The 20,929-nt window shown below is 50.9% G+C and overlaps 2 protein-coding genes across 3 annotated transcripts; one reads left to right on the forward strand and one right to left on the reverse strand.

Annotated features, from left to right (window-relative positions):
• The first annotated feature begins 548 nt into the window (after positions 1 to 548).
• On the forward strand, positions 549 to 6,528 carry MFSD13A (major facilitator superfamily domain containing 13A). Its single transcript, XM_036437903.2, has 8 exons — positions 549 to 797; positions 1,200 to 1,282; positions 1,847 to 2,299; positions 2,424 to 2,526; positions 3,505 to 3,601; positions 4,120 to 4,291; positions 4,368 to 4,561; positions 5,713 to 6,528. The coding sequence occupies exons 1-8, from the start codon at positions 630 to 632 to the stop codon at positions 5,973 to 5,975; spliced, it is 1,533 nt and encodes a 510-aa protein (XP_036293796.1). The 5' UTR covers positions 549 to 629; the 3' UTR covers positions 5,976 to 6,528.
• A 998-nt stretch (positions 6,529 to 7,526) lies between these two features.
• Positions 7,527 to 20,712, reverse strand: ACTR1A (actin related protein 1A). 2 transcript variants are annotated; one of them, XM_036437928.2, is made up of 11 exons: positions 20,558 to 20,712; positions 15,125 to 15,189; positions 14,213 to 14,288; positions 13,518 to 13,643; positions 12,615 to 12,739; positions 11,715 to 11,931; positions 10,938 to 11,030; positions 10,188 to 10,362; positions 10,024 to 10,085; positions 9,413 to 9,453; positions 7,527 to 9,324 (listed from the first exon to the last, which is right to left on the reverse strand). In XM_036437928.2, exons 1-11 carry the CDS (start codon positions 20,603 to 20,605, stop codon positions 9,222 to 9,224), a joined length of 1,131 nt encoding a protein of 376 aa, XP_036293821.1. In that variant the 5' UTR covers positions 20,606 to 20,712; the 3' UTR covers positions 7,527 to 9,221. The 2 variants fall into 2 exon arrangements, with proteins under 2 accessions (XP_036293821.1, XP_036293822.1); XM_036437929.1 differs by lacking the exon at positions 13,518 to 13,643.
• Positions 20,713 to 20,929: the final 217 nt, after the last annotated feature.

The following is a 20,929-nucleotide window of genomic DNA, read 5'->3' on the forward strand; positions in this document are numbered from 1 at the left end:
CTCTATAATATTGTAATAGTGCTATACACTTTGTAGGGGTTTTATAAAGCTAACAATGACATCGCCAACACCCATTTACTGAGCACTTTCTCTGAGTTGCCTTATTTAATCCTTTAAGTTTCTCTGCAGAGTAAGCACGATCATTTCCTTTTCCCTTCACAGAAGAGGAAACTGAGGCTTGGGTTAAGTAGCTTGCAGTTATATTGTAAGTACGCCACCTGCCCAAGCCCAAGGTTGTAACGTCTAGAGATCACGAAGGGCAGATGGTGCCCATGAAAGAAGATACTGAGCACAGAGCTGAGCAAGGTTGGACCTGGCTCAGCACTTGTCTGACACCTGCCTCTGCTTCCCACGCCTTTATCGGTTTTCTCGGGTTACTCCTGGGCATGGCAGCGAACGCAGCCTTGTTTCAGCTGTATGTCTTTACCAGCTCCCCGGCTTTATTTTACGTGCAAACTTTCTCCCAGTTGAAAATGAGTTTTTAAACAACTCAGGCCTGTGGTTTGGAGCACAGCTGGCTCTGATCTTTGCAGCTAACAAGCTCCTCTTTCCCAGGGACAAGGATGGCCAGGTGGCACGTGGCCACGAGTGCGTCTCCGTGCTCCTAGGCTGAGGCTGGGCTGCCCGCCATGGGGCTGGGCGGGCCCCAGGCCTGGCTGCTGGGCTTGCCCACAGCTGTGGTCTATGGCTCCCTGACCCTCTTCACCACCGTTTTGCACAACGTGTTCCTGCTTTACTATGTGGACACCTTTGTCTCAGTGTACAAGATCAGCAAAGCTGCCTTCTGGGTCGGAGAGGTAGGCCAGTGCTGGGGGGCGGGGGAGGGAGGGTGCGGGCAGATTGCAGTGCTGGGTCCCGCCCGGAGCCAGGAGCATGGCGCAGGCCAGGCTGCCCACTGAGGCTCAGCAAGAAAAAAAGCTGAGCTGGAGGCCTTGATGACGCTTCAGTGGGGATTGCACCCGCTCTGGCCACTGTCCTATGAGCCAGGGACTGTTTTATGTAGTCACACACATTAATGGCCAGGTGGGAGTTTGATGGGAGCAGTGGTGTGTAGAGTGGGTTTTAACAGAGGGACTGACCTGAGCAGAGTTTGCAGGCAGGAAAGCTGTTGTCATCTTTAAGAGGTGGTGAGCAGGCGGGGGAGGGGAAGCCTGGAAAGGAAGCTGCCTGGAGCCCACCCATCTCCCCTCTGCCCGCAGACGGTGTTTCTCCTGTGGAACAGCCTCAACGACCCCCTCTTCGGCTGGCTGAGTGACCATCAGTTCCTCAGCTCCCGGCCCCGGTTTGTGTCCTGGGGGAGGATCACCACGGGTCCTGTCCCGCCCCACCCTTCCCCAGGCCTGGAGGACCCCCCACCTGTGTTTGGGGTGGGGAGGGGAAGGGAGACCAGTTTCAGCTATTGTCCAGGCTTCCTCCGCTCCCCGAGGTCAGGGCAGACTGTCCAGGCTGGCGAAGTGGCCTTGACCAACTGCTGGCCTTGATCACCTTGTGGCGAGATTGACCTCAGGTCCGCTTGTCTGTCCCTCGGGACTGGGCACTCAGTGCACATCACACTGCTGCTTCCGGCAGATTACCCCAACCCCGCCCATCACTGCCCCAGCCCTGAAGAAATGGTGTCACACTTCTCTTTGGCCCTCAGCCCTGGCAGGCTGGCAGGGAGCAGAGGAGGGAGTACCCCCTGGGGAGTTGTGCTTCCTAACAGGAGGCTGAGGGCTCGAAGGTCAGTGGGACACCCTGGGGCGAGTCCCACATTCTGGGCCTCTGACCCTCTTCCGGGTCCTGAGCAGGGGGAACTGGGACCCAAGGCTGCACGGGCACCTCCCAACGGCCCTCCTCTCCCCGGCAGGTCAGGCACTGGGCTCTCCTCGAGGGCTGTGGTGCTGGCACGGGTGCGGGCACTTGGCTGGCATGGGCCACTGCTGGCGCTGTCGTTCCTGGTGTTCTGGGTGCCCTGGGCCCCGGCGGGCCTGCAGTTCCTGCTGTGCCTGTGCCTCTATGACAGCTTCCTGACGCTCGTGGACCTGCACCATCACGCCCTGCTGGCTGACCTGGCCCTCTCGGCCCACGACCGCACCCACCTCAACTTCTACTGCTCCCTCTTCAGCGCAGCTGGTTCCCTCTCTGTCTTTGCCTCCTACGCCTTCTGGAACAAGGAGGACTTCTCTTCCTTCCGTGCCTTCTGCGTGACACTGGCTGTTGGCTCCGCGCTAGGCTTTGTGGGGGCCACACGGCTGCTGAGGCAGCGGGTAGAGGCGGCTGGTAGGGAGCCAGGGTGTCCAGAGCTGGCTGCGGATAGCGGGTGAGTGGCCAGCACTTCTGAGCCTGATTTCAGTGCTGATCCCCTTTCTGAAGGGTGGCTGCCCTGGGGCGGGGGTGGATCTGGCCCAGCCCTAGGCTGTTCTTGACTCCCCTCTGCCCCATAGCCTGTGTGGAGAGGAAGTGGGCAACATCACCTTGGGCCAGTACCTCTGGCAGCTGGCGCATCACCGGAACTTCCTGTGGTTCGTGCTCATGGACCTGGTGCAGGTACGGGAGCAGACTCCCCACCCAGGATGGGCAGCGTAGGCCTCACTCAGCCGAATAGGTTTCTCAGACGCTGGAAAATCCCGGGCTTCGAGTGATGACTGTAGGATGATGTGAAGGCAGGAACACAGGTTGGGTAGGTAGAAGACCTGGGTTCTAGCACCATCTGAGCTTTTTTTTTTTTTTTTTTTTAAATATATTTTATTGATTTTTTTACAGAGAGGAAGGGAGAGGGAGAGAGTGTCAGAAATGTCGATGAGAGAGAAACATCAATCAGTTGCCTCCTGCATACCCCCCACTGGGAATGTGCCCTTGACCAGAATCAAACCTGGGCCCCTTGAGTCCACAGGCTGACACTCTATCCACTGAGCCAAACCGGATAGGGCACCCTCTGAGCTCTTAACTCCTTGTGAAGTCTTGGGCAAGACTCAGCCTCTCAGGGCAGCCCCTCTGGGGATTGTGACAAACTTGTAAAAATACCAAGAGCCACACCTAAAACACTGGTAGTATATAAGCTAGCCAAATAGTTTTTATGTCATTAAGCTTGTTTACGAAGGTGTTTTTATTTATTTATTTATTTATTTTTAAATATTTTTATTGATTTTGTACAGAGAGGAAGGGGAGAGATAGAGAGTTAGAAACATCGATGAGAGAGAGTCATTGATCAGCTGCCTCTTGCACACCCCCTACTGGGGATATGCCCGCAACCAAGGTACATGCCCTTGACTGGAATCGAACCCGGGACCCTTCAGTCCCCAAGCCGACGCTCTATCTATCCATTGAGCCAAACCGATCTCGGCATACGAAGGTGTTTTTAATTGAAAAGAAAAACACCTTTAATTGTTCTAATGACAGTGCTATCATTCCTAACTTGCGGCAAAGTTCGGTAAGCAGCAGGAATTGGTTTTAGGTGTTCCCTGTTGAGGGCGGGATAAAGGCCGCTCCTGCTCGGCTGCCTCCTCACCGCCTGTTGGGTTTCAGGTCTTCCACTGCCACTTCAACAGCAACTTCTTCCCGCTCTTCCTGGAGCATCTGTTGTCAGATCACATCTCCCTCTCCACCGGCTCCTTCCTGCTGGGTGAGTGGGTGTCTTGGGCAGGCTGGAAGGACAGAGGCTTGCACCCCAGGACCCCTAGCCCAGCTGCAGGCACAGCCACTCCCCAGCTCGGGCCTGGGTGGCAGAGGGCAGAACCTGTGGTGGGTTACACCTCCAGCCCCAGCTCTGTTTTCCTGAGGAACGGGTGGAAGGAAGACTCTGGTGGGTAGGAGGGGGCGGGACTGCTCTCACAGTGGTCCTCTCGGTGATGGTGCCATCCAGAAGCAATATGGCACAGTGTGCCGGGCCTGGCTGTGAGTCCGGACTGTGCTTATTGGCTGTTTGGCCTTGCGTGTTTATTTTATATCTTTGGGTCTCCATTTCTCAGCTGTGAAGTAGGAATAGTAATATTACTAACCTTAAAAGGCAGTGGGGACTAAATAAAAGGATGCAAACTAGCTCTCAGCAGAGCCTGGCAAACGTTGATTCTGATTGTTCGAATGTGGACGATGGTGGGAGCTGCCGCAGTGTCCCGATAAGGCCGCACCCCTTCTCCTCAGGCATCTCCTATGTCGCCCCCCACCTCAACAACCTCTACTTCCTGCCCCTGTGCCGGCGCTGGGGCGTCTACACCGTGGTGCGGGGGCTCTTCCTGCTTAAGCTGGGCCTGAGCCTGCTCCTGCTTCTGGCCGGCCCCGACCGCCCCCGCCTGCTCTGCCTCTTCATCGCCAGGTATGCCCTGCCCTCCCTCCCCCCGCGCCTCTGTTGCACCCCTTCACTTTTGCCTGCTCTCTCTCTCTGCTGGCAGCAACCGTGTCTTCACCGAGGGCACCTGTAAGCTCTTGACCTTGGTGGTCACTGACCTGGTGGATGAGGACCTGGTGCTGAACCGCCGCAAGCAGGCAGCCTCGGCGCTTCTCTTTGGCATGGTGGCCCTGGTGACCAAGCCAGGCCAAACCTTGGCCCCGCTGCTGGGCACCTGGCTACTGTGCTTCTACACAGGTGAGAGCCCAGGGGCTGGCACACTACCCGAGAATGGCTCTAGGTGTGGTGAGGGAGAGAATGGCAACTGGATCACCCTGGGTGCCACACCTCTCCCCCATGAGTAGAAAAGCTGGGTTTCTGATTCTTCTTTCAAGAGTTCATTCATTGATTGAACAAATATGTATACACTGTCTCTGCCAGGTGTTGCTCTGAGTGCCACGGAGGTAACAGTAAGGCATACGGGGTCCTTGCCATCATGAAGCTTATGTTCTAGTTGGGGAGGAGTGGGGTGTAGCCAAACAAGAAAATAGCAGATAGTGGTAAGTGCAATAGTAGAAAGACAGCCGATCTTCACAGGTGGGGTTTTGTTCAGTGTTGTTGCTTTAGAATGTTGAGATGCTGTAGGAGTGTAACTTGTCTATATCAGTTATCCTATGCTAGAATTGGTTCTTTACACATTGTTTCACTGAGTCACAGAACTTACTGATGGCATTGAGTGAGGACTTACTGTAATGTGTCTGAAAAACTACTCAGTGTGGCCTGGGAAGGTCTCTCTGAGGAAGTGACAGCCAGACGTGAACTGGATGGGAAGGATTTGGTCTACGAAGATCTCAGTGGATCCAGGCAGAGGAGTGACAGGTGCAAAGGCACAGGTAGCAGGAGTGGTTAGATGAAGCTGGAAACGTTGATGAGGGCTCTGGAGAGCAGGGCAGGGTTTGGATTTTATTCTCAGTTCAAAGAGAAGCTATTGGAAGGGTTTTAAGCAGAGGGTGACACGGTCTGATTTTTTAAGAGCTGGCTCTGGCTGCTGTATGGAGAGTGGATTGTAGGGAGGCTGTGGCGGAGGCGATAGGGGCTTGGACCAGGTGGTGCTAGGAGGCCGGGAAGAAGTGTTTGGGGCTGGGATGTGTTTTGGAGTTGGGGGGAGGTGAAGGATTGGCTGTTGGGAGTGCTAAAGTTAACCAAGGAATATAGGAAGACTTTTAGGTTTTTGGCCCATTGGGTGGATGCTGGTGCCATCAACTGAGAAGTAGACAGGGAGGAGCAGGGTTGGGGTAGCAGTCAGGGGCTGTGTTTTGGTTGTGTACGTGTGGCATCTGAGATGTGGCACCGTGAACTTGAGAGGAGCACAGGGCCGACTGTGCTTTCTGCACGCGCTCTTGTCGTAGGTCACGATCTCTTCCAGCAGCCCCCACGGACCCCTGTGGTGAGTGCCCAGCCCCGGCCAGAACCCCCGGCCCCACCCCCGGCCCAGGCCCCTACGCTCCGCGAGGGCTGCTTCTACCTGCTGGTGCTGGTGCCCATCGTCTGTGCTGTGCTGCAACTGTTCGCCTGGTCCAAGTTCAAGCTGCATGGGAGACGCCTGCGCATGGTCAAAGCCCAACGCCAGAATCTGTCACAAGTCCAAACCCTTGGCATTAAGACAGTGTGAGAGGGGCAACAAGGCCACTCTGATGAGGACACTGCCCACAGCTCTGGGCAGGAGCCACTTTTGCCAGCCTGGTGTCCTGCTCCCCTGCCTTCATTGGGTGCAGCCTCGAGATCAAATGGCAGAATGGGAGCTTCTGGGTCTGAGCCAGGAGAGTCATTGGGTTTAAGACCTTGCTTGGCTATCTGGCCCAGCTTGGGCGAGAGCTGTGCCAAATTTGCTCAGGGACCTGCTTGCCCCTGTGGGCAGGAGTAAGAAAAGGACCAAGAAGGGATGGGACTGCCCTGTGGTCACTTGGGGTTGCCACAGGGCACAGAGGCCCATCCCGCTGCCTGGGGCTGGGGCTTCACTGCGCTCAGGAACCACTTTGATACTGCCTTTTGTCCAGTCGGGGGAAGCTGACTGGGAGCCCCCCCCTCTCCGCCCGCCCAGTGGTCTGGCTCTCTGCTTCAGTTGTGCCTGAAGTAGCTGCCCCCATTGCTGCAGGGCTCTCCTCGCCCACCGGGCCTCCTAAGAGGGCCGGCTCATCAAACGGATTAAAGTCATTCTGTTCCCATTCCTGAGGTCTGTGCTGTGTGGGCGTGGTGGGGTTGGGGAATATGACCCATTTAATGTGAAAAGCACTCAAGAGCACTTTTCCAAAGTGAGTTGAGTGGCCACCCACATCCGTCACAGAGGCAACAGGGAATCTGTGGAGCGGTAACTGCAGGGGCACCTGGGATGCAGCCGTAGCCCCAGGGCACTCCAGGTACCACTGCGACACGGTGATCGGAGGAGTGGCCCCTCTTAGGCCAGAGCCCTCCACCTTGGAGACACAGAGAGCTTTCAAAGATGGTGATGTCTGAGTTCTGTTTCCCAAGGTTCTGCTTTCAAGGGTCTGAGGTTTGAAAAGCTGTGGTTATTTTACCTGTTCTAGGCCTTGGCAGCCCTGGCCTCTGCTTAGATGCCAGTAGCAGCACACCTGCCCGCCCCATCTTGTTGTGACAAAAATTTCCAGGCATTGGCAAATGTATCTGGAGGGCAAAACTGACCTGATTTTGGGCCAATGGTTTGTTGAGGCCTCATAGTGCCTAAGAATGTAGGCTCTAGAGCTACATTGCCTGGGTTCAAACCCTAGCTTTGGGAAATTACGTGATTTCTCCGGCTCTATTTCCTCATCTATAAAGTGGGTGATAAAAATATCCTATATACGTTGTTGGATCAAATGGGTTAACATTTGTAAAGTGCAGGGCAATTTCCCCCCAAGTATATAGAATTAAAATAGAGAACTGATTAATCAGAATACCTGAGCATGGGCCTCAGGAACTGCATTTTAATAAGCTCTTGAGCTTCTTACACACAGAAGTTTTGAGAACCTCTGACTTCAGGGATGTCAAATTCTGCTCCCCTCATTTGGGTGGTCTCACCCATGGGCTTGACAGGCTGGCACTTGGGCTAAAGCTGGCCTAGTTTGGCTGGGGCAACAGTGCCCTCTAGAGGACGAATGAGGCCTCAGATTAAGGACCTTGGCTCCTCCCTCTTCCCCGCCCAGCACTGACTAGACAGAAACCCAGCTGACGTGTCTATTGGAAGGACTTTATTTAAGTACACTGGGCCCCACCAGGCAAGGCTGGTTTGTGGTTTGTGCAAGGCTGTGTGAAGGACAGGCTTGGGCTAAAAGAAGGGAGGTGAATTGGTTAAGCACACTGCAGTCCGCGGGCCACAACATCGCTTTCACACACACCTGCTGCTGTGGCCCACACCTAGACGGGCCTTTCATCGTTGGATGGCATGGGGAGAATACTGCCTGAATCTGGGCTTGGGGCAGACCTTGGTGTCAAGTGAGGGTGCCGGCGAACATTGGTCAGCCCAGCTTTGTACCATCGGGGCTGAAGGGCCTTTGGACCACTGCTAGGCCAGCCCAGCCCAGAGTACATGCTTGCCCCACTGGACCAGAGATGAACCTGAGCTCACCAGCTCCTGGCACCTGGGTCTGGCCTCCTCGCTAACTAAATAGGTCCAAAGTAAAGAATGGCACAGTATCAGTCCAGAGGGGGCCTTCTCATCTCTATAACCTAGCCCCTCAGGTCAGCTAGAGTGGGAAAAGGCAACTTGGTTCATTGCGGCTCTTTCTCCAATCCTAAGGGAGCTAGGTCCCCCAACATCCCTCCTTTGCTAGGGCCTCTGCCAAGGAGTGATTCTACCACCAGCTTCAGAAAATCCAACCACAACCAGCCTGTGGATTCTAGGGAAGTGAGCAAGTGGAAGAGGGAGAGAGAGAGGCTGTGGGAGTGACTTTGAGTGTAGCCTCAGATCCCAAATGGCGTCAGCCTATGGATACTGTCAGTTCACCCTTAGCAGGGAGTGGCGGGGCCCTGGAGACTATGCTAAGCTTAGATGCTGTAAACATTAGTGTGAACAGGGTGACTGGTGGGCAGGAGGCAATAAGCTCCCTCCCTCCAGTTCCCATACTGCACAAACAAATAAATAACATTGTTTGAAAATGGCATTGCCCAAGGATGGATGAAAAGTAAGTAATGGCCTGGAGCCAAGAGGCTCCTTAAGTTCTCCCAAGATTCCCTAGATGGGGCTTGGGATTGGAACTTGGACTCTGCCGCCAATCAAAAGTAGCACTACTCCTGCCTTCCTCAAATGCCCAGTGTGGTCCTGGCCCCCAGGTAAAGTTAAGAGCATCCTGCCCTCCTTTCCAGCCTCCCAAACCCAAACTGCAATCAAAACCAGATAGAACTCAACCCCAGTTCCAGTCCTCAATCCATGATCAAGAGGCATCAAGAACAGAATGATGAACAAGGAAGGCAGCAGCTGCCTTGGGCCTCGGCACCCAAGGATGGGGCCGGGGTGGTGTTTAACTAGCCTAGGATGGGCAGCAGCAAGGTCTCCCTGGGGTTAGGTCTACCTCCCTCTGTCCCTATGGTAGGTAGTAAACAGTCCCGCACAGCCAGACAGAGGCCCAGTAGACGAAGGAATGGAGCCCTCTGCCAGCATTCTGTCCTGTCAGGGCCAGTTAGTGGTCAACCCCAGGCCTCAGGCCATCACCATCGTGGGTAGTTCATCGTCCTTTCTGGGCCCTGGGATCCCTGGGCCACACGGCACTCGCATAGGTGCACATACTTGTACACACACACACACACACACACACACACACACACACGCTTGCACACACGCAGTTCCTCGCAAACACTCCGACTCAAGAAAGCGAGTTTTAAAGTGGAGTTAACTTCAGAGAAAGATGAAGATGATGTCCCAGCATTAGAAGGTTTTCCTGTGGATGGATCGGGCACCGTCTTCCTCGTACTCCTTCTTGGAGACCCACATCTTCTTAAAGGTGTCCAGGGAGGCGAGGATAGAGCCCCTGGAGCAGAGGGAATCCAAAGGACCACGGTGAGCAAAGAGCGTGGGTGTTTGCTTCCTGTTCCACTCGTATTCCCAGAACTACTCACCCGATCCATGTGGAATACAGTCTCTCCTGAGGTGCAGATATCTGCAAGAGGAGCAGAAAGAGGAATCTGAGATGTTCATCCTCTCCTCTCACTTTTCCTTTCAACTCTCTCCTTTATGGCTAATTCTCACCACCCAAGACAGTGGATGCATTTCACACAGCAGACAATGTGGACCTGTTGGACCCTGTGGCCTCTCGCAGTCCTAAGTACAATTTCTGAAAAGCTGGGGCTATCTGGGGGTGAGATGCCATTGCAGGAACCACACTCCACTTAGAACCCCGCCTTTCTCAGGCAGGCTAGCTCCCTCGGCAGTCACTAAGATGTTGGGCTGTGTCACAGGGAGTAGCAAAAGTCAACCTCCTATCAATGTCAGTTTCCCTGGAAGAACACACGTGGGGCCCTCGACCTAGCACCCTGCGTCATCTGAGTATGAGAACTGTCCCCCTTTGTCCTCCACTCTGGCAGGCCTCAGGGTGAGGGTGGAAATGGGAGCATCTGGCAGTAAAAGCCTGAAAAGCTTGGGCAGAGCTGGAAAGGGGGCCATACCTTATGGCATTATGGACCCTTGGAAGCCCAGTTCCACCCAGCCCTAGCCTGCACCGCGCTCCTACCCTGATCTTCACATCTTTTGGAGCCAGTTTCTTCACTTCACTCAGCAGCCTGTCACCAAAACCTGAATGGGCAAGAAAGGAGAATCGCAAGTCAATTCTCTGGGCATCTGGGCCCAGCAGGATCTGGAAACTTTCTGGGGAAGGGCCCAAGAGCAAAGACCAACCTTTGAACAGGGTGGAGCCTCCCGAGAGGACAATGTTGGAGAAAAGGGTGCGCCTCAGGTCCATGTCAGACTTCTGGATGGCAAACACCAGCACCTCGTGGATGCCCTCGCTCTCCTCGCCGATCAGGTCTGGCCTGAACAGAAGCTCAGGTGCCCGGAATCGGGAAGGACCGATCTGCAGGGTGGAGGGCAAGCTTCAGAGGTGGGACTGGGGATGGAAGAGGCCCCTGTGCCCACCTCTTAGTAACCAGGTGGCTATGAAGGCCAGGCTTAGGAAAGACCTCGGATGTCAAGGTCTCCAGGAACAAAGACAGAATTCCTGGGAACAAATAGGGAACAAAAAGAAACAGGGCTCCTAGGAAACTAGAGAGAGGAAGTTCCTGTGCTTAATCCTAGCTCTGGGATTATCCAACCCAGAGACCTTTGGCCTTAATACCTGGACTCATTCCCTCATAAAAACTTCTTCCAGTCCATGGAGGTCTGGGGAGAGGCAACTCAGCCTCAAGTAGTTAAGGACAGCACTAACACCCTCTTCCTAATCCTATCTTGACCTAGGAAAACGCCTCCTCCCCACACAAGAGAAGCAAAGTCCCTGGCACTCATCGCTGGGCAGGAGACGGTGCTGCTCAAGAGCTCCACTGCTCCAGGCCAGGCTGACAGACTGGGACATCTGACTCCAGCCTCCCCATGAAAAGTTCTGTTCGAGCCCAGAGCTTTTGGGGGCCTGAGGGCATGGGTTCGGTCGCCTACCTCAATGGTGCTGCCATCGGGCAGGTAGTACTGAGCCTTCTCCGTCTCTAGCGTCTCATCCTTCTGGGGGTTTATGGATAGGTAGCAGGCTCTCTGCAGAACCAAGCACGAGTCAGGCAGGCAGGAAACCTGGCACCTACCTGGTCAAATCCCTGAAGACTGACATGCTGCTGCAGAAGTCTGCCCATCGCAGTGATTGCCCTAAAGGTCATGAGGGCTGCTGCCCTACAGCAGGAGCAGGGAGGTTTTGTTGGCGTCCACTAGATGGCATTTAGGATAGGAGTTCCCACCTATTCCACCTTCCTGGTGGGCAAGTGTGGAAATGTGGTTCCCTGGATCTGGGTCTGAGAACACAGCCTAATCTTAGTCCATATTCAGGCATCCTTCTTCTATTGCTCATATGGTTCTGGGTCCCACTCCCCAGCTCAAAGGTTACCCTACAGCCCCAGGTGCAGGAGGACTCAGTTTACTTAAAAAGATAAATGTATTCTGAATTCCTCAAGGATGGAAAGAACATGTAATTTGTATAGAAGGTCTGAAAAACATAATTATCACCAGTGTACCCATCACCCAGCTTAAGAAATAGAAGCAGCTCCCTTTCCCCTACAAACGGTAGCTCTTTGGAAAGGGGAGTGTGTCAGGAGGTCTCCCGCTGTCAGGAGGCCTGACCCAGGCCCTAGGACAGGAGCTTCACCTCTTTTCACTCCAGGTCCTGGAGGTCCTGATGCTCCGTTCCCATCCCCTAGCCCATCCCTGGCCCCACGGGGCAGCACTCACTTCTTTGATGGCCTTGACAATCTCAAACTCTGAGGATGAGTGGAAATCATAGCCCTCCTTACGCAGGTAGAGGCGAAGGAAGCGAGAGACATCTCGGCCAGCGATGTCGATGCGCATGATTGAGTGAGGCATGGCAAAGCCCTCATAAATGGGCACAGCATGGGTGACGCCATCCCCAGAATCCAGCACCACTCCTGTGGTCCTGCCTGTGGCATAACTGAAGCAAAGGGGGCAAACCATCACCACCCCCTGCCTCCTCACTCTGGGCAAAAACTTACTTTGTTTAAAGTTCAATGTCAGCTGAACTAAAGCTGGGGCCTGCCTTTCTCCAGGGCCCGGAAACTGGACTGAGTACTAAGGATGCTGAGCACTGAAGCAAGCCGTGGAAGATCTGAATGAGAGGAGCTGAGTCTCTCCAAGCTCCCTGCCCAGGCCCAGAAGATGGCTGGCCTTCAACGGTTCATAGACCCAGCCTGAGGGAAGATTTTACTCTCTAGACAAGAGGAAAAAACCCAAATGCCTACAAGGGCTAGGCAGGGCAAGTAAATGAGTGAAGGAAAACAAGGATTTTTTTTTTTTTAAAAGAATATTTTCACTTCCACAAAAACTAGCTTTTCTCCCACATGATTCCCTAGGTCTCTTCTTAGTTTTTTCTCATTTGGCAGAGACAAGGAGACAAACATACTTCTGTGGTATGGTGGGGGAGAGGGTTAACCTTATAATGTTTGATAATTTAACAGTTGACACACAGCCTTCGTGTTGGGAGGACAAGAAATGGAGTGAACTGTGGTGAAGTCAAGCTGGCAAAACCTAATAATGGCAGCCTATTTTAGCTGGTATTTTGCCCTATAGGAATGCCAAAGGAACTGCTTTCCCCTCAGGCGCCAGGCTGCTACTCACAGGCTGAGCACAGCTTGCATGGAGATGAAGAGGGCTGGCACATTGAAGGTCTCAAAGAAAACTTCAGCAGCTCGTTCTCGGTTTTTCCGTGGGTTTAAAGGCGCCTCTGTCAGGAGCACAGGATGCTGGTGAAAGATGCCCAGACAGCAGTCAGGTTGAGGCCAGACGCCCACCCTCATTAGTGCTGGAGGAGAAGCCCATGTATGGATGGCCAGGGGACCTTAGTTGGTCTCTCTCCAAAAAAAGGCAAGCTGGGCCTATTACTTACCCCTGCCCATGTCAGACCCTCAATTTTCCAAAATCATGCCCCTTTTAAAGCCTCATTCTGACCTCACCTCCACCCCTTTATTACTCTTCTGTTCTTCCATGATTCTTACATTACTATTTCTGCTATATATCTCCAGTTGTCAAAAAGATTTTGCTAATAAGCTATTGGAATTATAAAAATAGTTTAAATTTTTTTAAAAATAGAAAGTTAAATTTTAATACTGAACGTTCTTTTAAAAATTAGAACATATCTCTCCCCTGGAAATTCTGGTCCACCTAGTCTGCACATTCCTTGGTGTTTCTGAGTGGAGAGTTACTCCTTAGAAGTTAGAGTATACTCTCTGAAATCTGAAAGATGTGGGTTTGAATCCCAGCTTTACTTTATTCATTGGGTGATCTTGGAAACACTACTTGGCTTTTCTGAACTTGTCCCCCTGTTTGTAAACTAGAGAGAATACTACCTACATCTCATAGGAATGGTGTGAAGATTAAATGCAAACATGTCTAAAAAGCACATGGTCTGATGCCTGGTACATAATTAAGACTCAAATACTCTTGGCAGCTATTGTCATCTTTCTCATCTCTGAGTCTCTGCTCTGCACTCCCTGCAGGGCTGCCTCCCACACAGAATCTCACCTCCTCTGAGAAAGTCTGCAGCTGGTCCTTAGAATAGACATATTGCCAGATGCGCTCCATGTCGTTCCAGTCCTTGACAATGCCATGTTCCATGGGGTACCGGATGGACAGCAGCCCTCGGTGCTCCTGGGGAAAGAGAGCAGGACTTACAGCAGCAGCCAGAGTAGAGGGCTTCTGCATTTCCATGGACCCTTGGGTGTCCTCAGGGCAAGTGACAGGAAACATCCTCTTCACTGCCTGATCCCAGGACATAATCTCCTGGCCCCCGCCTCTGGGTCTCAGCACTTGGAGCAAGGCTGGCAACTATGATTCTGTTGTTCTGCTTCTAGAGGCTCTGCCAAACTGTTAATTAACTCATCCCCAGGGTACCCAGCCAGGATCTACCCCCCAATCCCTTTTGCCAAAAAATAACCACGCCAGTCATTTTGATTATTGGCAAGGTAGTGGCAGAATACAAAAGGAAGGCAGAAGCTCTGTGTCCTAGACTGCTCTCTGTTTCACAAATTAGTGTTTTCTTTCCAAAACCAGAAGCTGCTCCTGGGAGAAAGAAATGGATGAGGCCTAGGATAAGAGACCTAACGGGGAGATTTTAAGAAGAAATCACTTTTTTTACTCATCGCTATGTCCCTCTGCTGGGACACTGTCCATGTGGGGACTAAAGAAGGTCTTCTGTTAGCTCGAGGGGTGGGAATTACCTCAGCTTTGGGGCCAATGAAGATGTCACCTTCGAGGGCTCCTGCCATGACACGAACATGCTTGGGTCTGCCCACACTACAAAAGAAAGTGGGGAGGACTTTTCATTTCACAACACATGACAGAACACAGGAAAGTTCTATAGAGGCACACACTTAGGAAGAAATATACTCAATGCTACTATGATTATCTTCAAGGAGGGAAGTTACAGTTGATTTTTATTTTCTTATTTCTCCTTTTCTGCATTTCCCATAATTTTTACAATGAACATGTATTATTTATGTTTTATTTTTATACTAGAGGGATATGTCTGATTGCAGGTTTAGGCCCTATTGGACAGGAATCGGGTCTAAGCGGCAGTCAAATATCCCTCTCATAATCCAGAGCTGCTGGCTCCCAAACATTCACCTGCCTGCCAGCTTGATCATCCCCTAACCGCTCCCCTGCAGCCTGACTGCTCCTAACTGCCCTCCCCTGTTGGCCTGGTCTCCCATAACTACCCTCCCCCGCAGGCCTGGTCACTCCTAACTGCCCTCCTCTGCAGTCTCTCTGCCTGAGAGGAGAGTCCCGAGAACTCATTCTCACTAAGGCTAAAGGTATGGCTTCATAGTTAACCCCATCCTGGGTGACAGGAGAGTTTTAGAAAGAGGGCTCCACGAAGAGACAGTCACCCAAAGCAATGAGTTCCTGATGAGAACATTTTTGGCATCAGATAAAATCTGCCAGTGCCTCTCCAATTGTACTATGTAGGCTGTCTCCTTAGCTTCCTCCAAAAGCCAGCTCCTGTCCTTTGCTTGTTGTTTTGAGTACCAGGGCTGTCCTGAATGACAGATCCCTTCTCCCTAAAGGATGGAGGGCTGAGCCTGTAACAAAGCTGACAACCTTCTAAGCTTCTAAGTTACAGAATGACTTACTAGTTTGGAAAACAGTATTTGGGGATCTGATCACCAGCAAAACCAGCTTTAATCACACCGGATCCCTAAGGAGAAAGGAGAAAGAAAAGTCAGAAGTATCACAAAAACAAGAGATTTATATCATACAGCATGTATATGGTTCTATTTTTATTATAAGTGAGAAACCTTAGAGTTGTATATGATATATCTATCTATATAAGCATTTGTACAGTGAATGCATGCCAAAGGGAAGGAAGTGAGACTGGAGAGGGTGAGAACTTCCACTGTACACTCAGAGTATCAATTGATTTTTCTGTATTCTTTGACTTTTCTACACTGAACATGTTTTACTTTTGGCATTAAACATAATGTTAATAGCTTTCCGGTGACTGAGAAGCTGGGAGGTCCCGGTGGGCTGAGAACGCCAGATCTCACTGTCCTCCCGGGCTTCAACCGTCCCCTAAAGGTCCTCAATAAAATGGTTTGACTCCCCCTAAAAATATCCCCCTTCCCCCAATATTAATAACGGGGAGAGAAAGAGAAAACCTGAGGAGAGAAGAGGAAAGTAGCTAGAAGCACCAAAGCAGCCAAGTTCAGGAACACAACCAAGGGGGGAAGACGGTATGACTCAGCCATACACCACCAGATGTCGGAACTCTCCCTGCCCAGGTGTATGACAGACACCACCATGAGCACTCCCACGGAACACACACTGTCTGCTTCTTACTGCAGGGGCAGACACTCTGCTTTGTAGGGCTTTGTGGTTATTGTTGTGTTTTTTACTCTGCTTTGTTTTACTCACTCGTAGGTCTCCTGATGATAAGGAGGCCTAAACCATTGTCTGAGGAGAGAAGAGACCCAACATTACAATCCTGCTGCTCCATCCTTGGTACGCTGGGTAGGATGCCCAGAAAAGAACCCAACTCCTCCCTCCAGCATCTCTGATACCACCCTGAGCCCAACCAAAGTAAACACTGATTCCATACACACAGATACTAACTCCACGCAGGGCTCCATATTGTTTGCAGATATAACCTGTTCTCTTCCTTCTCAGCTCTTCTACCTCCACAGCCGATACCCATCTCTGATACCCTTCCAGCCCAACACAGTTTGCAGCTAACTGGGGGCAAAACTTTTCCTGCTGCCTGTCACCAGGGGCTACTAATCCTGGGATGGAGTGTGATATTTCCAGAACCCACATGCAAGCAGTAAACATATTAGGAGACACTAAATAGCCAAGGTTGTCTGCGCCAAAGGCTTCCCAGCAACATCCCTGGTTCCCTCCCTGCCTCTTATTTCTGCTCTTCCCTGAGGGAAGGGGTTGAGATGGGCCATCCTGGTGCCTGACTCCGGCATCACAGGCAGTAAGTAAGAAGTGGCTGAAGGACAGGGAAAGCAGTAAGGTGAGCAGAGCAAGCCAGTTCTCTAAGACAGCAAGAACCTCTGCCAATAGGAAAGAGAGAAAATGGGAGTTAAGGGCAAACTCATCGGCCTGAGCAGAACAGCAAGAAGCCTGGGAAAGGTGCAGCTATACACGGAGCTGAAGACTGGGAAGAAGGAAGAACTCCCCTACTGCAAACACCGGGCTCTGGGACAGCGGCATGGGAGTGAGCACAGTGCTGCACGAGAGAACTCCGGGAGCGTGTCAGTTCAAGCTTCCTATAATTGCTCGCTGCCTTCATCTGGGTGTGGCGATGCCAGCAGACTCATGGGATCTCCTGGCACAGGTTGACAAAAGAAGAGTAGAGATGAGACCTGTACCTCAGACTCTAAATATTTCCCTGGATATTTGATTTTGTGTTTACTAGCAAAAGGACTAGAGTCTAAGTGACAAGGCAGAGTAAGATGATAGGTTCATTTCTCCTCTCTGACCTTCCTAGCAAGACTATAACAAGCCCAGTTCAAATATCACTGCCTTCCTCCTGAAGAACTGTCCCTAGGTGGGATTAATTATCCTCGTCCTATTATCTCACAAAATCACCATTACCTATACCACTAGGTAGATGCGTTTCGTTCTGCTCTCATGGTTTCCATTTATGTCTCTTTTCAGCCTATGTTCCTCGAGGTCAGAGACTTTATATATCAGCAGTAGCTGGCATTTGCAGGGTACTCAAATAGACGCTGGATGACTAAAATGAAAATCAAGCTCATTTTTGGCAGATGATGTCTAATATATGAAACCCGAATGAGCAGCGGGAATGCCAAAAGCCCCAGGCAGAGGTGGGGCAGAAAAGACCAAGGCAATGTTGGGAAGATGCACAAGACCCAGGAACCAGACCCAGCTTGTTCCTGCAGCCCCACGAGCTGGCCTGCCAGGCCAGCAGTTGGGTGAAGAATGGGTGGGGCAGAGGGAGATGGTTTCCTCCTTCTGTGTTGCCAGAGTTAGGCACCAGGATGTCTCATTTCTCTATTCTGCTCAAGCCATACCATGAGATCACATAAGAAGGTAATCAATTTCTTTAACAGTATTTAACTAGGAACTGTATACTTGGCAAATGGGCTGCCACTCTATTATTCACTGTGGCAAAACCAAGTAAACGAATGCCTTGTAGAGGCTTCTTGAAAAAGTAGCCACCTGAAATATTGGATTTCTGAGGACTCAAATCTGTTGCCAGCCACTGCTGACCAAATATTCATTCTGCTGCTGCAAGCAAACAAATAGCAAATCCCTTAGCAAGGCTCTCCCAGTACCTGCTGGCTGTAGGCCTTATGGCTTGGGTGACCTTTATTCTAAGCTCAATGATTATTCCAGACATGCTGAAAAGAAAACTAAATGTCTCCCATTTTACAAGTGGGAAAAGGATGCTACGAGATGGAGCCTCAGATTCTAGGATTTTGGCCATTTTGGGCCCAAAGACATATTATGTTTGGCCCACAAAGTACTTTAAAAAAACACACCCAACTTTATTGACATAAAATTCAATTTACCCATTTAAGGTGTATAAGTCAATGGTTCTTACCATGTTTCCCTGAAAATAAGACATCCTCCGAAAATAAGACCTACTTACAGGTTTCCTTCTGAGTGAAATATAAGGCATCCCCCGAAAATAAGGCCCCCTAGGAGTCACAAGAAATTCACCAGGAAATTCAGGAATTGGATTGTTATGATGATGTTCCAGAAGATGATGACATGATTGTCATTGAATAAATGAGTAAATTCTTGATACTGTAGGATTCACAGTTTGTCTGGTTTGTGTTGACAACTACCGTACTACTGTACCGTATACAGGTAATAAATTTCCTTTATTTTCATTTAACAATAAATGTGTACCGTATTCTTCTTCATGGAAAAATAAGACATCTCCTGAAAATAAGACCTAGTGCATCTTTGGGAGCAAAAACTAATATAAGATACTGCCTTATTTTCGGGAAAACAGGGTAGTATATTCGCAGAATTATGCAATCATTACCATAATCTAATTTTAGAACTTTTTCATCATCCCCCAAAGAAACTCTGTATCCATCAGCAGTCACTCTCCATCTTATCCCTCTTCTCCCACTCCTAGTCCTGGGCAACCACTAACCTACTTTCGGTATCTATAGACCACAAACTACCTTTACATTAACTTCTGACAGTTAAAAACTGGAGACTCATACGACATTTAAAATTTCCAATTTATCTTGAAAAATCAGATCTGGCAACACTGGGTCTACATTCCTGCAAATATGGTAAATATCAACATTTATTAAATATGGGTGGCAGACACATGCTATGTAGGTGCTCATTATATACCTCTCTGAATTTTTCTTTAGGTTTAATGTCTTTCATTTATTTTTTTTAAAAAAGGGGGCTGAAGCAGCACAACATTCCCCAAAACAGTAAAACTCTTATTGATACTGTTCCCGCATTTAGGCTCCAATAGCCACAAAAGCAGTATTTTTGTAAAAAAATATATTTTTTATGTTTTCAGAGAGAGGAAGAGAGAGGGAGAGAAACATCAATGATGAGAGAGAATCATTGATTCATGCCATTGAGCCTGCAACACAGGTATGATCTCTGATCGGAACCCCCCCAATTCTCCCCAAATGGTGGTGTCTCACTGAACTCAACCTCCTGCTTTTCAAGTCAGAAGCCATACTCCTAGAGAGAAGGAAAGCTAACAACAAAAACACCTTTCCTTGAAAAAAGTGAGAAACTTGGCACCCGATCTCAATTTGAGTCTCAGCTCCTCAACTCACCAACCTGGCGGTCTGAATACTGTTATTTAACCTCTCCAGGCCTCACTTGCCTGCATCATCTGGGTTAGTCATTCCCATCTACCAGCGGATCGGAAGCTTAAATGAGACGAAGCCAGTGAAAGGACCTTCTAACTTGCCTAAAGTCCCAAGGGCTGAGTCAACGGAGCGAATCTGACAGTGAGTTCAGGACAGAGGGAACTGGTAGTTTTGCCTCAAAGGACTTGGAAGGGGCACAGAAAAGGTCAACCGACCTCGGTGGGACTAAACCTACAACTGGGAGACAGAAATGCAGTTGTTTTACAATTGTCCCCCTCTGCCCACAATAAGAGCACTGTCACTATGCCTTTTCGTGGCGTTCTGGCAAGAGGAAAAAGGAATAAAGCACTGGATTTAGGGTGACCTTGGGCTCACTTTAATTCTTCGCGCTTCCATTTTCTCATTTATAACATGAGAATCAAACTTCCTGCCTTAGCCATTCACCCAGTTTTTGTGAGGATCCAATTCGAACGCATGTGAAATTCCTCCTCCGTAAGCTCCAGAGAGCCTGGCAAATATTTTCACCAGCAACTAGGCGTCCCTGCTTGCTTGGTTCCTCTTTTAGCCTGTCGACCATGATTAACGCGGTGATTTACAATCTCAGCAATAAATGAAATCCTATGGTCATTTCTAGCATCATATCCTCGGACCCCACCCAAATGCACAGCCTGGCTTCCCGGCTCCGGACAGAAGGAAACTTAGCCCTTCTCCACCCGCGGGCGGGCGGGCCCTAGTCCGTCAGACCCCACCACGGAAAGTTCCGGAAGCCAATCCCAACAGCCCTCTTGCAGCGCCCCGCCCCTTAGAGCTGAGAAACATGATGGCGGCCCGGAAGAACTGCAGGGGCGTAAGCCAATCACTGCAGAGGCTAGCCCTCATCCGGCAAGGCTCGGAGGCGGGGTCACCGGTCAAGATCGACAGCCAAAGCAGCCAATAGAGTTACCGAAAACTGGGAAGGGGTGGGTACCGGAGCTCACAGAGCGGTTAAGGCCCCTGGAGCCCCGGGCCCAAGGACCCGGCTCGGGCTGACAAGTCTTTATTCATCCCAAAGCGCTCCAACCCATGGTTGCCGACCGGCCCCCGCTGCCTGCGGACTATGGGTAGGGGCAGGATGGAGGCAGCGGTGGTTGAACCCGCCTGACAGGCCTGGCCAGTGACAAAGAACTGGCGGCATCGGGAAGCGATCCCTTCGGGGAGGACAGCGTAAGTCCCTTTAGAGATAGAAAAGACGCAACTCACGTTGTCGATCACCACAGGCTGGTTGGCGATAACATCGTAGGACTCCATGGCAGAGGAATCTCTCCCTCCGAGGAAGGAACTGCCTGCCCGGTTCGCTGCTAGTGCCACTGACACGCATGCGCAGACTAGCCGCCGGTGCAGGGCGGAGAGGGAGCGGCCCGATCTTGCCTTCAAAGAACTACAACCCCCAGCATGCCTTGCAACTGAGGTTAGAGGGCCAGGCAGTTTCCGAGCCACACCTAGTTTTAAGAGATGGAGAGACACAGTACCCTGGGTTTTGTAGTCTCTTTGTATTTGGGTAAATACAAAGGAAGCAGATTTCCCCCCCCTTTTTATTGAATTTATTAGGATGACCAAAATTACACAAGTTTC

This window comes from Pipistrellus kuhlii, unplaced genomic scaffold (assembly GCF_014108245.1).
Source record: "Pipistrellus kuhlii isolate mPipKuh1 unplaced genomic scaffold, mPipKuh1.p scaffold_m20_p_15, whole genome shotgun sequence".
NCBI lineage: Eukaryota > Metazoa > Chordata > Mammalia > Chiroptera > Vespertilionidae > Pipistrellus > Pipistrellus kuhlii.

What these genes read in the sequence shown, in the direction of transcription:
- MFSD13A (XM_036437903.2), top strand. Translation starts at nt 630, where the DNA reads ATGGGGCTGGGCGGGCCCCAGGCCTGGCTGCTGGGCTTGCCCACAGCT. An exon ending in CTGCCTTCTGGGTCGGAGAG is followed by an intron (nt 798 to 1,199) that starts GTAGGCCAGTGC and finishes CTCTGCCCGCAG; the next exon opens with ACGGTGTTTCTCCTGTGGAA. An exon ending in GAGCTGGCTGCGGATAGCGG is followed by an intron (nt 2,300 to 2,423) that starts GTGAGTGGCCAG and finishes TCTGCCCCATAG; the next exon opens with CCTGTGTGGAGAGGAAGTGG.
- ACTR1A (XM_036437928.2), bottom strand. Translation starts at nt 20,605, where the DNA reads ATGGAGTCCTACGATGTTATCGCCAACCAGCCTGTGGTGATCGACAAC. An exon ending in TGCAGACTTTCTCAGAGGAG is followed by an intron (nt 12,740 to 13,517) that starts GTGAGATTCTGT and finishes ATCTTTCACCAG; the next exon opens with CATCCTGTGCTCCTGACAGA. An exon ending in CAAAAGATGTGAAGATCAGG is followed by an intron (nt 9,454 to 10,023) that starts GTAGGAGCGCGG and finishes CTCCTCTTGCAG; the next exon opens with ATATCTGCACCTCAGGAGAG.